The sequence below is a fragment of the Sebastes umbrosus genome, chromosome 13 (assembly GCF_015220745.1).
Source record: "Sebastes umbrosus isolate fSebUmb1 chromosome 13, fSebUmb1.pri, whole genome shotgun sequence".
Taxonomy (NCBI): Eukaryota; Metazoa; Chordata; class Actinopteri; order Perciformes; family Sebastidae; genus Sebastes; species Sebastes umbrosus.
In genome coordinates, this window is record NC_051281.1 from 13,644,127 (window position 1) to 13,661,118 (window position 16,992).

The following is a 16,992-nucleotide window of genomic DNA, read 5'->3' on the forward strand; positions in this document are numbered from 1 at the left end:
AATGGCTCTTTTGATAGTAAAGGTTGCTGACCCCTGACCTATGATAATAAGTCATAATTTATTAGTTGATATATATGTTTCTAAATCTGCAAAGTAAGTAGAAACTAAATGTAGTGGAGTAAAAAGAGCAATATATGCCTCAAAAATGTAGTGGAGTAATGTAAATACTCAAGCAAAGTAGGCTACAAGTACAATGTAAATGTAGTTAGTTAGATTCCGCCACTGGCTGTAGAAACAAGGGGAACGCCTTCGCTTTATTGACGCTTTATTGACGCTCTCGGGCTCCCGTAGATGTGTCATGAGGAAACACGGTAACGCAACTGAACGCAACGTCAGTGCTGCTTTACGAGACCTCCTTTTATGGTAAGTTGTTTGCTATTTTTAAGTTAGTTCATTGTAACTTACATTAGCTGTAATATTACTTAAATACCTACTAGAAAAAGGTAGACTGCACCTCCTTTTAATGAAGATAATGTCTGTTATCAACACTACACGTGTCGCTCAGAGAGCAGAGTCACAGTTACATCAGATCAGATATTATAATACATGTTGCCAGCTCATGACAGTAATGTTGTAACAGCTGGACTAAGCTGTTAACAACAGACTAGTGTAGTTAATTATTGTGGATAAGTCTGAACGAACCGTATTATTCTCTTACAGTATGTTTCTGTTTCTTGTGTCTTTACTTGCAGTTCAATGAGGTAAAATAATAATAAAACAACAACAATGACGACTGGAGCAGACCACCGCTGCATCTTTACTTGGAGCCCAGATGATGAAGCTCTGGTCGGACTGAGAGAAGTGAACTCAGTCCTGAAGCAGCCTGTCAACACTGAGCCAGCCTCAGACGGTATGTATGAATGAATATGTAGCTGTGTGGGTTTCTGTAGTAAATAAACACATTGTTTTACTGTCTATTTCAGGGGTCAGCAACCTGCAGCTCTTTAGCTCCTCTCCAGTGGGCCCCTGTGGATTCAAAAAAAAAAAATAGTGGAAATGAATAACTGTTTTTTTGTTTACATTTTCATTTTTATTTATCATTGTTGTAGGTCTATGGTACGACGGTACAACGGAGTATTAGGGCCACATTGAGGAAAACAAATAAATCTGAGATTTCGAGAATAAAGTCATAATATTAGAAAGTAGTAATTTTACATGTTATTTTCTTTTTTTCTTAGTTATGATTTTATTTTCGTAATATTACGACTTTTTTCTCGTTAAGTTGTGACTTTATTCTCGTAATATTACGACTTTTTTTCTCGTAAAGTTATGACTTTATTTTCGTAATATTACGACTTTTGTCTCGTAAAGTTGTGACTTTTTTCTAGTAATATTACAACTTTTATTCTCGTAATGTTACGACTTTTTTCTCGTAAAGTTACGACTTTTTTTCTCGTAAAGTTATGACTTTATTTTCGTAGTATTACGACTTAATTATATTATTGCAGCCTGTAAACACTGACCCAGCCCCAGTCGGTATGTAGGAATCCTAGCTGTGGGGTTTCTGTAGTAAATAAATAACATTATTTTACTGTCTATTAAAATTATTATTACAGATTATTTTTAATATTTTTTATTGTGCAACGTAAGGCAGGTTTAGTTTGATCTATCTGTATTATGTTTATTACCTTAATTTCCTTAATTTATGTACAAAATAATTGTTGTTATGAGGTTTAAGAGCTCTGCCCTCCCTCATGTCATTGTGTGTCTCATTCAAAGTGCCTTAAGAAATCTGTATTTGTTTCCTTCCTCATGTTATTGCAGCTTCAGCAACTTATACAATCATCATCACATTCTTTCCTACTGTATTTTCATTTTACAGCTGTCTCTTTGTTTTTACACAAAATTTCACAACTTAAAACAAAGGGGAGAGAGAATACACAAAAAAACAAAACAAGACTTCATCTTAAACAATAATTTCAATTGAATTCAGAGAAAAAAGGGAGGACACATACTTAAATAATCCAAAGAATTAAAATAAAAAAAAGCAAAATAAATACATTTAAATAAAAATAAATGTGGTGAAGGGTCGGAGGTCAGGGAGGGGAAGTGTGTGGAAGGGTATGTGTTGTAATGGTTTTTACTGTCCATATGATCCTTGCTTTGTATTTCCTTCCTCATATAGAGTTGGAGGACAGATCTCCAGAGGATGAGAGACAGCGGGAGTCCAGTCTGGTCAGAGAGGTGTCAGACAAGATGCTCTGTTCAGCCTGCAAATGCCTCTTTATTAGTCGAGAGGAACAGGTGACCACACAGCTTCAAACTCTCTCTTAATAATACTAATAGATCTGTTGATGTACTGAAGACTGTACATCGGCATGGGTTGTCCTTTTTTTTCTTTTTGAAAAATACTTATACTTCAGTAATTCTTTGTCTTTGTCTTTATTTTCAGACGGAGCACTACAAGCTGGACTGGCATCGCTTCAACTTGAGACTAAAGATTTCAGGAATGCCACCAGTCACAGCGGAGGAGTTTGAGAGGAAGACTGGAGCTGGTGAGGAAACCTAAACACCTAAACAAGAGCATTGAAGTGTTTGTAACAGCTGATTGATTTCCAGTTATTGCTTTACAGGAGACATGTCGAGTATCTCAGGCTCAGAGTCCGACTCAGATGAAGAAGACTCGGATAGTGAGAGCGGGGGAACAAGCAGCAACGTCACTGGCACTGATAACGAGAGCTCAGTGGAAACCAGTTTATTTACTGGCCGGCCCTCCAGCAAGGTGGTTTTCCAGAACTCAGCCGGACAATATCTGTGGGTGTATCGCTGCATTCTGCAGGGACAGGTGAGGCTCAGCAGGTACAGTGTGTGATGTGTATGCTAACAGACATTTGATATTTTTTATTAATGAATGTTCTGTTGCTGTAATATTTCAGTTAGATGACGACGCAGGATCCTCCCTGAAGGCCATTTGTAAGAACACGGTGTGGATCGTTCTCATGACGGGTGGAGGACACTTCGCTGGTGCAGTATTCCAGGGGTGGGTGGACAGTCTGTTGGCTGGTTTGTTTTGTTTTCACTGTCTTAGACCACTGGTTCCCAACCTGTGGGTCCTAACCCCCACTAGAGGTCACCAAAACTTCACAGGGGGTCACGAGGCTTTCTTTATTTTGTAAGGGGTGTAAGACAACTTTTAAAAAAATATACAGGTGGCCTATAGCTCAGCATTTCATTCATTTCTGTGAAGAAAACTAAATCCAATTAGTTTTTTGTTTTTTTTAAGTTTGTATTATTAATTAAGAGATATATACATAAGGGCACGCTGAAGACCTGAACACAAGTAATATTCATAGAGCCGTCCCTTTCTGCTAAACAGCCTCGTCCTGCATTAGAAAAGTACGCAGTTAAAGCAACCAAATAGCTAATCGAACGGCGGCCAAGTGTGAGGGAGAAGAAAGCATTGAATTTGTCCAAAAAGAAGCCTATTAAGTATGTATTAATGTTAAAAATATTTTTTAAAAATACATTATACAGACAAAGAGTTGTATTAAAAGTTTCTACAAATAACAGGAAACTCATCTCTGATGCAATATTCACAGTAATAATCAATAATCTGCTCAAAATTCATCCAAATCGCTTGTTTTACACAAACTTCCTGCAGTTACTGCATTCACTATTTGGGTTAATTGTACAGTTTTTCTGTTGTTGTGGACTACATGTACGTACCGTGCATGCGTCGATGCATGACAACGTTTTGTTTACTATCACAGTACGTTTCTTAATTTTTCTCCCGGCGTCCCGTCTCTCCCTCCATGTATGCCAGATAGCTGAAATTATGTTTGAAGAAAGTTTGAATCTGATGTGTTTTAAATAATGCTGGGGAAGTGTACATTTAATATTTAATGGCTCTCTAATGACCGTTACAATTAGAGCCATGAAATATCATGTAGTATGCAGGCTACATACTTGTGTTGCCACATTTTTTTTCAGACTTGCGTCCAGAAATGAGTTTATAATCAAATGCTTTAGAATACACTGATGGTACAGTCGGTTCTGTTTCCCCTCATCCTTGAAAGCCAGTGCCATTAAGATATAAGTGCTTGTAATGCTATTTTTTAAATAAAGGACAATAATTTACATTTGGAGTAAAGAATACAATACAGTTCTGTTTGCGTACTGATAGGTTGTGAATGGTCTAGGATATTTTTGGGGCTTCTTGAAAAGTAATGGAAAGGTTTTGCAAATTTGTCCATGAGAATATGTGGGAACCTGTAAAAGGACAGCCAGCTCAGTAGCGGTTGAGCATCTGCCCAATACAGTTTATTATTTTTACAGAAAAGAAGTCCTTCAGCACAAGACCTTCCACCGATACACGGTGCGAGCGAAGCGAGGCACTGCTCAAGGACTCCGAGACTCTCAGAACCGCAGCCACACGCCCAAGTCTGCAGGAGCTGCTCTGAGGCGACACAATGAGGCGGCGCTCGTCAAGGCAAGATTAGTTAATTTAACAGCGCTGTCATTGTTTCCTTTACAATGATAGTCTTCCATTTTACAAACTAATTTAGCTGTGATTCTTTTTCGTATGGCTAATGATCTATGTAACGCTGATGATGCTTTCGGCTAATTTCCATTAATTTTTCTCTAGTACCAATCAGCGTTTCTGTCAGGGTATCCATCCTCCTCTGAGAGGCAATTTTATTTACGTTGTGAGAGTGTGCTGATGCATTCACAAAGCATAGGTGCTGCGTCTGTGTAAAAGATGCTTATTCCAAAAGGCCCATTTGAGAGAGCAATTGCATATCGTCAGAAGACAACTCCCAAAAAATGGACTGCAACAATTTTCTTGTTAAACACTTACTGCTCATTTTTATTATTGTTCAACGCTTTAATTAAATTGAGTTTTATAAATGAATACAATTCTAAAGTAAACCATGTAAAATGTTTCGGTGTAGTCCATTTCCTGCAGTGTATTATACACCTCAGTTATAAGGTGAGGTAGCAAGTTTAACACTTGTATAACCTTTTGCAGGACATCCAGGATCTTCTGGTCAGCTGGGCTGAACACTTGAAGGAGGCCTCTGCCATATTCCTACGATCCCCCAGCTACAATAAAAGCATCTTTTTTACTGGTCGTGCAGCTCCGTTTGACAAAAAAGATCCCAGGATCCACACACTCCCCTTTGCCACGCGCAGGGCGACCTTTCGGGAGGCACAGAGGGTACATGAGGTGCTTTCCACCGTCAATGTTTATGGTAAGCTGAATTATATCCTTGGAATAATGACATGTTATCTGCTAAGCCAGGGTATAATCAATACCAAAATATCTTGTTGCAGGGAAAGACACAGACATGTCTGCAGTCTTAAGTCCGTCTAAGAAGGCCTGGAAAAAATCTGTCAAACCCAAAGAGCAAATAAATACCAATCAAGAGAAAGGTAAGCTTAAGAGGTTAACATGTACACTGTAGGCTTAAACTGTATTGAAATCTATGTGGATACAATATCATTACTAAACCTAGGAGTTAATATATTGCTGTTTCAACACAAAGTTCATTAATGGCCGGGCAGCTCTGCTGTCCTAAATCTGCCTTCCCATGCATGAAAATAAAGCAAACTTTGCACATAGGTCCAGTCCTATGCTGAACTTCTTCATCTGGCTTTGTGGGCCAATAGTCCTGATGGTGGCGCTACAGCAACCGTCTAAAATTCATAACAAATCAATCGTACGCGTTAGAACTGTGCAACCTTCACCAAAAGTCTCCCACGTTTTTTTGGTTTAAACAGTACTGTACACAGCCACTGCAAATTCTCGCTAAATAAAGCTCCAATGTTTATGAAAATAAATGGCAAAATGTTGAGGTCATGGTAGATGTAGGGTGGTAAATTTCAGAATTCTTCCTCAAAAACTGCATTTTTGACAGTATTTTGACTTCTATCATCATGTGAACCATTGCAGTCAATGGAAATCAAGCATTTTTAAACATCAGTTTGTCACTTATGGAGAAATCAATCTTTATAAAAATAAATGACAGACATCTCTACGTTGTCTAGATGAAGTACGCAAATTCTTTGTTTCAAAAACGGACTTTTTGAAACTAATTTGAAATCTGCCTTTTCATGCAACCCTGGCGATTGCTTCAGTCAAAGTGTGATGTCATAGTGTGAAGTGGTAGTTTCCCCCCAGGCAGTAAGCTCACCAAGATAGTGACATATTCTTGGTGTCTGAGGTTTTGAGTTCGATACCCGATTATGGCCAAACGAACATGCTAATGTGTTAAAGGATTAATGATGATGGAGCGTTCTTAGTTTCTCATTTGTCTTCCTCCTCATCCTTTTTTCCTCTTCCTCCTCTTCTTATTCCTCCTCAAAATGCCTGGTCCCGACTCACAGCGGTGCAGCAGCTATAATTTACTGTGAATTTTGGTATTTTTAGCATCAGCAGATGAAAACCATGAAAGCTCTGATGAAGGAGAGGGTGGAGAGATCCAGCTGGAGATGGTGGAGATGACGATAGGAACTCTGGACCTCAGGGAGTCTGAAATCTATCCATCCAGGCACCGGAGAAGGAGGAGGAGAAAGAAGGAGGAATCCAAGCTGGAAAATGAGGGTAAGTCTGGTCCAGGGTGTCGTCACATAGGACATGCTCATTTATCACATAAAAGTTTTGCTAGATTTATGAAATTTCACATCCATGTGTGACAGAATTGATAAACACAGAAGCAGACAATCAAGAAGAGGTAGTGTTGGAGGCTACGACAGCAGAAGACGCCCCTCAAGAGACAAAGAACAAGAGGAAGAGGAAAGCACAGAGTAAGAAACAACTGGAAGGTAAGTGTTTCTTTTGTCACGATTGTTCATTACGTTTACATCTTGCCACCTCTGTAATATATAATGTTTTACTTATTATTTAGCTCTCTGTGTCTTTAGAAAACGTTGATGAGTCGTCAGAGTATGGCCTGAGGGATGAAGTGTTCACAGCCTGTAAGGTTGGGGATGTGGACGCTTTACGTAGACTCCTTCAGCTACCTGGAGACACATCAGAGCAGTCGGAGAGCAACGCTTCCGATATCCCCAGTCCTCTAACTCTCCTTAATAAGCCCATAGACTCGTCAGGGTTCACTTTGCTGCATGTTGCCTCAGCAGCTGCGCAAAAGGCCGTGGTAAGGCTGCTCCTGGACGAAGGAGCAGACCCGGCCTGCAGGTATAAAAAATATACAGTCAAGTGTAGTAAAGGTAAAATTTCAGTGTGATAATTCACAGTGAACCTTTGCCCAGATTTAAACAATATTTCTGCAATATTCCTTTACAGGGATAACAAAGGGCAGACCCCGTATATTGTCGCCCCCGACAAAGACACAAGGAACGTCTTTCGTAAATACATGGGTGAGAATCCTGACAAATACGACTACAGCAAGGCGCAGGTAAGAACGTACAGTCTAACTTTTGACGTGTGCCATTAAATGCAAGCAGAGCACTTATTTTTTACACTTGTGCATAGGGCTGCCCAATTAATCAAATATTAATGGCAATCACGATTTTGGCTTTCCCACAATTAAATGAAAATGATCGGCTGCAATATTGATGTTTAAAATGCATGCTCTGCTCAAAGAAAACTCGGCTGCATATCGATTCAAGTGCTTCCTAAACTAACAGACAAACTTTCCTGAATGTTGCGTCTGCAGTCCAGAGTAGAAGAGTAATATACAGTCTTATTTTTATATTTTATTTTCTATTTTCTATTTTCACTAAGTCTTATTTTGATGCAAAGATGAAAGTGGTGTGAAAGTGAAAATGCAATACAAATATTTTGTCCCTAAAATTAATAAATAATCAGGATCTCAATATTGATAAAAAATAATCGTGATTATCATTTTGGCCATAATCGTGCAGCCCTACTTGTGCACCTTTTAGGTCCCTGGGCCGCTAACGGCAGAGATTGAATCCAAAAAGACGGAGAAGAAAAAGGTACAGAAGGCACTAAAAAAACAACGAGATAAAGAGCAGAAGGAGGAAAAGAGGAAACAAGAGTTGGAGGCAGAGGAAAAGAAGAGGTTTACATCTCTGACTGATCGTGAAAAGGTGAGTTATTGTGTATTTTATCTCTGATATTCAGGTTATGTTTTTTTTTTTTTTTTTTTTAATATCTTGAAAATGTGTCGTTTTTGGTTACAGAGAGCTCTGGCAGCAGAGAGGAGGTTAGCGGACCAAGTAGCTGCAACAAAAGTCGGCATCTCTAATGTCAAGTAAGCCATTCTCTCAATTAGTCATAATGTAAATTACTTTAAGCATTACTGTAAATCCTTTTTTTACTCTGAAATCCAATGTGCTTTTTGTTTGTCTTTGTCTCCAGGAGGTGCTGGACTTGTGGGGAGTCCTTGCTTGGGAAGATCCCATTTCAGTACCTGGAGTATTCGTTCTGCACTCCTCGCTGTGTCCAAACACATCGAAAAGCCAACGCTCCTCCAGGCAAGACCTAACACCCATATATATATATATATATATATTTATATATGTATATAAATATATGTATAACACCCATGTGGAATATCTGAGTTGGAAGGAAGCTACCTCATTTACACTAAAAGTGAATTCTAATATGGCTGTGTCTTGCCAGGGTGCTTGTTTCATTTTCAACTCTAAAACATACATTTTAAATATAATTGTATTATGCCAGATGATCTCAGACAACTGGAGTCATATACTGTATTGAAATAATGTAATAAAGGTATAATTTATTTACAGTATCTGCAACTATGGAAAAGGTAAAAAAAAAAAGCAAATGCAATAAAAAAAACTGTAATACTGATTGTTTGTATATCGCTTTCATTCTTTCACAGGCGTCAGTGAATGATGTTCAATGTTTGACTGAAGCTACTGTTTTAAAGCAGATGACATTGGATTGTGATGATAAAGAACTGGCTACACTGAAAATCTGAAGTGATTGAAAATAATGGTGCAACAGAAATAATGCAGGAAAAAGCACTTTGCAGTTTTTGTTCAGATGGCTTCAGTCAAACTTGCTTTATACAGATATTGGGATGTACTGTAGTATTCCTACAGAGAGTTGAGGAAGTGTTGTGCTACAAATCTCTGTGCTCTCTGTTAAGTCTTTTCAGCGATGACATTAAGCTGAGGTCGGTCCATGAAGAGAACCCGTAGGTGAGCCGGGGCTCCCTCCAGCTCCAGTACTGTGATGTTGTTGGGCAGGATGGGGCTGAGCAGCGGTCCTGGGACATATAGAGTCTGTTGAGGGCCTCTGGCTGGCCAGTATCGTCCCAGATTCATACCATTAATCCAAACCTGACCCTGATATAAGAGAGATAAAACGATAAGGATACAGTTATTTTTTACCCTGGAATCATGAGGTAAACCCACATAGAAATTAAAGGAATACTTCAACCGCAAAATGACCATTTGTATATCAATTGCTCACCGCGTGTTACCTTCAATTCTTAAAGAAAACTATGTTTTTCTCGCAAGCTCCAAGGTGAACGGAGAATCCAAATACTGAGTAAATCCTTGATGAATTTTAAGTAAATGTGGTCCTGGTTTAACAACAGCAAAATATTAAAAATCAGTTTACAAATTCTCGTTTATCCAGTCGTATGCTCAGTATTTCCCAAACGTATGCATTTTTGCTAAAATCGTAGTGGAGGAAGTGTTTTAAATAGTATGATTTTGGCAAAAATACACATAAGACAACAACATTGAATCACGGCAGCAACAATAGCTAAGACAAAATACATTACATCATACAGTGCATTAACAGGGCAGCATTTTGGTCATGTTTTTGCTATTTAATTGGAGCAACTGCAGCTAGCAGTGGCCACTTCCTTTTTATTCTAATTTTAAAATGCAAATACATAAGGGTCTCAAAATGTATGTGTTTGGGAAGTGCTGAGTATACGACTGGATAAACAAGACTTGGGTTATGCTACACGAGTTGTGTGAGGGTTTATATGTTTTTATATAGTTTTGCTGTTGTTAAACCTGGCCTGACATTTACTTCACTTCATCAAGGATTTACTCTGTTTTGGACCATTTTTGGATTCTTCGTTCACCAAGGACGCATGCGAGAAAAAGCTTTCTTCACGGTAATACGCGGTGAGTAATTGATAGACAGATGGTCAATTTAAGGGTGAAGCATTCCTTTTAAGTGTCCCCCGTCAAAAAAAATCAACATTACCTTTGTCCATTCATTGAGCTTGAGAAAGGTGTCCCAGGTAAGGCCGTTGGGCTGTAAGGTCCCCGTGTACAAGGCTGGTCCAACTGAAGCGTCTCTCTGAGGGGCGAGGGCGAAGTTGTGACTGTATGAATGAGGCCATCCACGAGCGATGGCTCCATCGATGTCCAGAGGGTAAATCTGCCAGTCGGTCAGTACATCTTTACCCAGGATCAGGTTGCTCAAGAGGCCCTGCAGGACACACAATGGTAACCAGCTAAATCACATTAGCATCAAACAGGTGGGAATAGTTTTCATTTTTCATAATCGCTTTAGAAATAAAGTTATTAATTAGGGTTCATGGTTTGTTAACACCTCTAACAGGAACTGGCCCTTTGGCTTTATCAATCTTTATGTTTATGTTAATATGTAAACAGATGGAGAATACGAAGAGTTCGAGCACTCTGGGGATACCACTTTGTTCGGAAGTATTTACTTTGGCAAATGAAAGAGATATTTCTGTTTGTGTATACCCCATCACGTAAAACTTGACATGACATTTAGTTTGATAACAACGCTTTAATGTCATTTATATATTTAGTGATCTTTCTCAAATGTGTAAGCCTAGTTTGATGCAAAGCGAAGGATTATAATGTCAATCATTTTCTATTTGCTGGGTTTTAATGAGGTCAAAACAAAAAAAACATGAAAGATTGATTTAGTAGTTATTACTAGATTTACACATGCAGCATTGAGGTTCACAGACCCCAATATCAACTAAACACGAGCGTTAAATAAGTGATTGTGTGTGCAGAAAAAAAACAATGCAATTTACTCTCTATGGGATTGGACTTGCCTTGTAGTCATTGATCTTGCTGCCAAAGTTCACCCTGCCCATGTTCTCAACAAGGATGTCCACAGTGTCCCCCTGCTGTCCAGTGACATTCATTACCAGCACCGTGTCTCTCTGCAACAGACCCTGGAAAACCTGTCCACACAGACACACACACTTGTGAGTATGAACATTAATAAATACAAAATGAACAAGTAAGAATTACAATTTCATAAACGATCATGCCTGATCTCAACCTGTGATGTTTTCCCTACACCTGACATGAAAAATGTGATTGGCTAGACAACAACAGTTCATTGTAAAGGCTCACCCCATTGACGGACACATATGCACGGTCATGAACCCCATTCAGTGGAGAGATAAGTGGCGTGGGCTCGGAGAGGTCCCGGGGTAGCGTGGTCCGGTAAAGCATGAATCCATAGTACTGAACACAATAGACATGACAGGTTGCAGACACAACAGTCTAGAAGTTCTCCATGTTTCAAGAGGTTTACTGCCACTAACTACAACACCAGTCCCCCTCCGCTGTTGCTGCCTTTTAGACAGACACCATTAAAAGGATCCCCATTAGCTGATGCTAATGGTGTCTGAAATGCGGTACATTATTTTCATCATATACATACTTTATACAACATTGATTCATTGTACATTCATTTACATCATATTTGACAAATTAATCTATGTATTAGCCTCGCGGGCCATTACCAGGGAACAAGAACTAAACATTATACATGACCAACACAGGACTATCAATCAGCTGCTTAATTAATGCATTGTCAAATGGTATTTGCATGAGGATTTGCTATAGGATTGAAGTATGTAAAGAGGAGCAGTTATTCCAATGATTGATGGCACGATAAATGACAGTCTTTTTTAAGAGTTTGGGCGAGGTAACATGATGTGGCCGTCACCATACCTGTTTCATCTCTTCAAACGTCAGAGGATGCTGGGATTTCACCGGCCCGAGAGGCGAGAGGATGTTCAACAGTCCGCCGACTTTGCCAACCTGAAAAAAGTGTCCACTATTGAGATCAATCACAGCAACCTCTGGCGCTTTAAACGCTGAAATGATATTACCTTTTTCAGGGTCACGAAGCCATAGGCAAACTTAGGTGTTGCTGGTGGCATGGGGCCGGAGGGAATATCTCTAAACTGTAGAGAAATAGTGATGCGTTAATCGTATCGTAGACATGTGAACAAGTGTAATCAGGACATCCACCTTAGTGGGGTGGCAATTTATTATAGTACCATCCTAATGACGTCTCTGATGGCCAACAGCTTCTCTGTGGGGTCTCCTGCCTCCGACAGCGGGGCGTCGTAATCATAACTAGTCACTACTGAGCGGAACCTCGTGTCATGATCGGCGCCTTCGTGGGGTTACAAAGAGATGAACGCATCACAAGCTGAACCTTTATCCTCATAAATGAGCAACTGAGATACTGATGATGGAAACCAGTGACTTTACCGTTCCAGTAGCCAAAGTTGGTGCCTCCTTCAAACATGTACCTGAGAAGAGAGACTGTGTCACTTAGTGGGGATACTTGAGTTCATTACACAGACTAGGGCTGGGCGATATGGCAAAAATATTCTATCACGATATAGGTCATTTCATATCTTGATAACAATATATATCACAATATATAGCATGTTTTCTGGAAATTCAATAAATAAATTGTCCAAATGAAATGACCAGGAACAATTAGGGCCTCAGACTCACTTTCTGTTTTTAAATCTAATCTTAAAACTCACCTGTTGCTCTTAGCTTTCCCCTAAGCTTTTTTTTAATTTCACTGTATTTTAACGTGTGCTATATAAATTAAATGAATTATTATTTATTATAAATGAGTTTTAAGTGAAATTATAGAGAAAAAATAAATAAATACAGATCTAGCCTATATTGCGATAGAAACAATAAAGAAAAATATACATTTTTATATCGTTTTGACGATATATATATCGTCATTTTGCCCAGCCTTAACACAGACGGGTGCTTTGCACCTCTTGGGAGCAGTTTTATCTCAAACTGGTGATTGATGCATCCTAAAGAAAAGGCTGGAGATATTCTATATTCATGGGATTTGTTGACAATAAGAAAATCTAAAACAATGCCAGGAAGATTTGTGAAGAGAAGAGGAAAGTTTGCAAGTGTTTGGGGAGACCTACATGTTGACGTTGGCCCCCATGGTTAGCATCTCTGCCAGCACTCTGCTGACCTTCTGAGCGTTAACCACAGCATGCGGATCTGCCCAGTGGTCCAACCAGCCAGTGTAGAACTCTGAGTTCACCTGTAACACCATTTAAAACATCATTTGCTTGGTTTAATGAGTCCATAACTACTGCATGTTGAGATTAGTGAATTAACATGTAACTAACCAGCGGCCCTCGAGGTTCAAACCGTCTTTGCCGGTTGAAGGCTTCAGATATGTTGGTGTCTGTATGAGGGGATAAATAGTAGAAGTTGCAACTTCCCGTATGAATAGCTTCAGAAAGTACAGGATGCTATTTTGTTAATCATTTTCATACAATACCAACCTGTGCCAAAGTCCACGGTGGCGTATAATCCCTCCATAGACCCACATGTCATTTCCTTGTCTGTGTTTCCGTCGGTGGTGAACAGGACCGTGTCTTCACCCAGAAAGAAGCGGAACAGAGTCCGCAGGTGACGCATGTAGTTGTAGTCACAAGCGAAGTAACTTCCATATTCGTTCTCCACCTGCAGCCGAAGAAGATGATTAATTAAAACCAATATTAAAGTACTAACTCGAAAAAAAAAACAGTTAATGCTCTACCTGGACAGAAATGATGTTGCCCCCGTTGGCATACAGCCAAGGCTTCATTTTGGGCAGGAGAACAGCAAGCCAGTTGCTGACTGCCTGGACATAATCTGGAGCGGAAAAAGACAGATCAATGGCTTATTACTATTAAAAAAAAAAAAAAGACAGACACATACAATTAGTGCATTTTATACCTGCATCAGCTGAGCGAAGTATGATGTTTGGTTTCTCAAGAAGCCACGCTGGCAATCCACCCTAGGAAGAAAGACCAAAAGTTGTTTTGTTTTTTAAAATATCAACAGGAAATAGACATATTGAAAGTCACTGAAAGAAGGAAGCAGACAGGAAGCAGTTGGAGATCGTGTTTCTGATTTCTTAGTAAGGTTACTTATCAGTCCCGGTTATCATGATGATGAGTCTATTTCTCACTAAATGGTATGCACAAATGGTAAACTGGAATGTCCAATTACATCTATCCTTTTGAATTGTATTTTAAATATGAAATACATGTTAAATATAAATCCTGCTAACATCGTAGTAACACAGTTGCCCCTAATCTCCATTTACAAAAATGTGATGGGTGAATCTTTGAATCCGTACCTCTTGTTTTAATCTATTTTAGGGCTGCAACTAACGATTATTTTCATTGTTGATCAATCTGTCAATTATTTTCTCGATTAATCGATTAGTTATTTGGTCTATAAAATGTCAGAAAATGGTGAAAAATGTCGATCAATGTTTCCCAAAGCCCAAGATGACGTCCTCAAATGTCTTGTTTTATCCACAACTCAAAGATATTTAGTTTAATGTCATAGAGGAGTAAATAAACCAGAAAATATTCACATTTAAGAAGCTGGAATCAAAGAATTTTGATTTTTTTTCTTAAAAAATTACACAAACCGATTATCAAAATAGTTAGCGATTCATTTTAATTAATTGACAACTAATCGATTAATCTTTGCAGCTCTAATCTATTTGTGATATCCCATCTTTTGTTTCTTTTTTCTCAATTTTCTATAATGCCACATTGTAATTTTTGGTTTAAAACACTTTCTTGATAATGTAAACTCATTGTGCTTTAGGTTGTAATGTTGTGAACTCATTTTGTTACTCACCATTTCCCACTCTGCACAGATGTACGGTCCTGGACGCAGGATGACCAGCAGACCCGTCTGATTGGCCAGATTCAGAAAATGCTCCAGATCTCGGTCCCCTGTGAAGTTCTGGACCCCCTGTACCGTTTCATGGAAGTTCCAGGGCACATATCTGTGTGGAGGCAGAGTTAGTGTACAGTAAAGAAAGAGCATAAATATGCAGATAAGAATGTGACGTGTTGAACTTACACTTGGATAGCATTGAGTCCAGTCATGTACATCTTTACGAGCCGGTCCTTCCAGTAGTACCGTGGGATTCTGGAGTAATGAATACTTCCTGAGATGTACTGAAAGGGCTTCCCATCTTTCAGGAAACAGTTGTTTTTGTAGTCTATAGAGAACGATCTTCCTCCAGAGACCTGCAACAGATGGCATGGTATCTGATAAGGTGTTTTTTAAAATATTGACTCTGTAATCTCCATTACATACAATCAGTGGTTGAATGTAACCAGTATTTATTTACTCAAGTACTGTTCTTAATTAAGTACAATTTTGAGGTATATATACTTTACTTGAGTATTTCCATTTGATGGTACTATATACTTCTACTAAACGACATTTTGTAGACAAATATTGTGCTTTTTACTCTACTACATTTATTTTGAAGTTTTAGTTACTTTGCAGATTTAGATTATTAATACTAAATATAAAATCAATGAATACATTATTCTATATTATTATAGGTTAAGTCAGTGGTTCCCAAACTTTTTCATAAAGGACCACTAAACTGACACAAATTAGACCATGTTAGACCCCCATTTGATAAGTTTTTGTCTCAGGGTCCCCCATCTGATAGGATTTTGTCTCAGGGTCCCCCATCTGGTAGGATTTTGTCTCAGGGTTCCCCATCTGATAGGATTTTGTCTCAGGGTCCCCCATCTGATAGGATTTTTAATTTTAGATGTTTTATTACAGAAATTGTATGAAACCCATGACCAAAATAGTCATACATTCAGTCATTGTGTTACTTATGGATGGAATTATAGTAAAATTAAATTATTATTTGCTGGAGACCCCCTGTAAGGACCCCTTTGAAAACATCTGGGTTAATATACCCAGCAGTGAAGTAATTAAAATTAGCCCCTTACCTTTGCCAGCTGCAACATGTAAATATAATTCAGTGATATTGTATATCATTCTGAAATGGGTGATTCCTATTGAGTACTTTTGGTGTTTATTAAGTATATTTTGATGCTAATACTTATGTATTTACTTGAGTAAGATTGTGAATGCATGATTTTTTTCTTGTACAGTAAAATATTGCTAATTTTACTTAAGTAAAAGTACTTATTCTACCACTTCAGGGGATAATATTAGCATTAGAATATATTGTGCACTTTTTATCTGTTAGCCTTGAATTCAAAGAGAGTACAGATACACTAGTTCCTACTTTAACTGGTATTAACAGGAACTGCAGAGCTGTGAGAGATCATCAGGTGACTGTTTCTATTAATAAAGTTTAGTTTAGTTTCTTACCAAGTTTCCACTGACAGATAAACAGGCGAGGTTCACTGCGACGAAGAGTAAGACACCAGCAGCCATATCCGATGGCTTCCCAAGAGGACTTAACCTAAAACTAATCCATCATCACTAGTTAACATTGTGGTATTATCACTGTTTCATGTGTGTTAATACAGCTGTGCTGCTCTCAGTCTGTGAACAGCAGCATCATCAACATCCTGCCTGCTTCTCTAAAGCTCTGTCACGTGATTCAGGGTCCTAAAGCCCGTCAGGTTCACCTCAGACTCCTGACTGTTTGTAAAGTTCCCCACAGTATAGCTCTCTGCATGGTTGACCTCATTCAGTACACAAGTTATAGACAGTCCTCTGTTTATTATTTTGTGGAATAAAGAATAAAGGAATAGTTTACTGGAGAAAAATTCAGTACACTTTGAAATAATGAATATACAGTAACAACACTTAAAGGGACTGTTTGTAAGAATCAGAAATGCTTGTTAACAGCGACACCTGTGGCCGTTAAGTCAACGAAAGTCAGCGTCGGGCTCGCGCTTGCTCGCTTTACATAGACATGAACGAGCATCGCTCAAAACAGTGAGGTGACACACGTCAGCTAAAACCACAATATCACTCTATATTTCAGCTGCTTGGTAG

The 16,992-nt window shown here is 38.7% G+C and overlaps 2 protein-coding genes across 2 annotated transcripts; one reads left to right on the forward strand and one right to left on the reverse strand.

Moving 5' to 3' along the window:
• The first annotated feature begins 223 nt into the window (after window positions 1-223).
• ankzf1 (ankyrin repeat and zinc finger peptidyl tRNA hydrolase 1) lies at window positions 224-8,743 on the forward strand. Its single transcript, XM_037790352.1, has 16 exons — window positions 224-363; window positions 693-850; window positions 2,126-2,244; window positions 2,393-2,495; window positions 2,574-2,785; window positions 2,877-2,980; window positions 4,276-4,429; window positions 4,970-5,192; window positions 5,275-5,373; window positions 6,371-6,544; window positions 6,640-6,765; window positions 6,865-7,138; window positions 7,247-7,358; window positions 7,849-8,016; window positions 8,110-8,180; window positions 8,288-8,743. The coding sequence occupies exons 2-16, from the start codon at window positions 727-729 to the stop codon at window positions 8,412-8,414; spliced, it is 2,190 nt and encodes a 729-aa protein (XP_037646280.1). The 5' UTR covers window positions 224-363; window positions 693-726; the 3' UTR covers window positions 8,415-8,743.
• Window positions 8,744-16,422, reverse strand: glb1l (galactosidase, beta 1-like). Its single transcript, XM_037790353.1, has 16 exons — window positions 16,357-16,422; window positions 15,070-15,239; window positions 14,842-14,992; window positions 13,921-13,981; window positions 13,742-13,836; window positions 13,485-13,665; window positions 13,326-13,384; window positions 13,116-13,237; window positions 12,418-12,458; window positions 12,201-12,319; window positions 12,030-12,104; window positions 11,869-11,958; window positions 11,263-11,376; window positions 10,956-11,087; window positions 10,124-10,351; window positions 8,744-9,243 (listed from the first exon to the last, which is right to left on the reverse strand). The coding sequence occupies exons 1-16, from the start codon at window positions 16,420-16,422 to the stop codon at window positions 9,040-9,042; spliced, it is 1,908 nt and encodes a 635-aa protein (XP_037646281.1). The 3' UTR covers window positions 8,744-9,039.
• Between the last annotated feature and the right edge of the window lie 570 nt (window positions 16,423-16,992).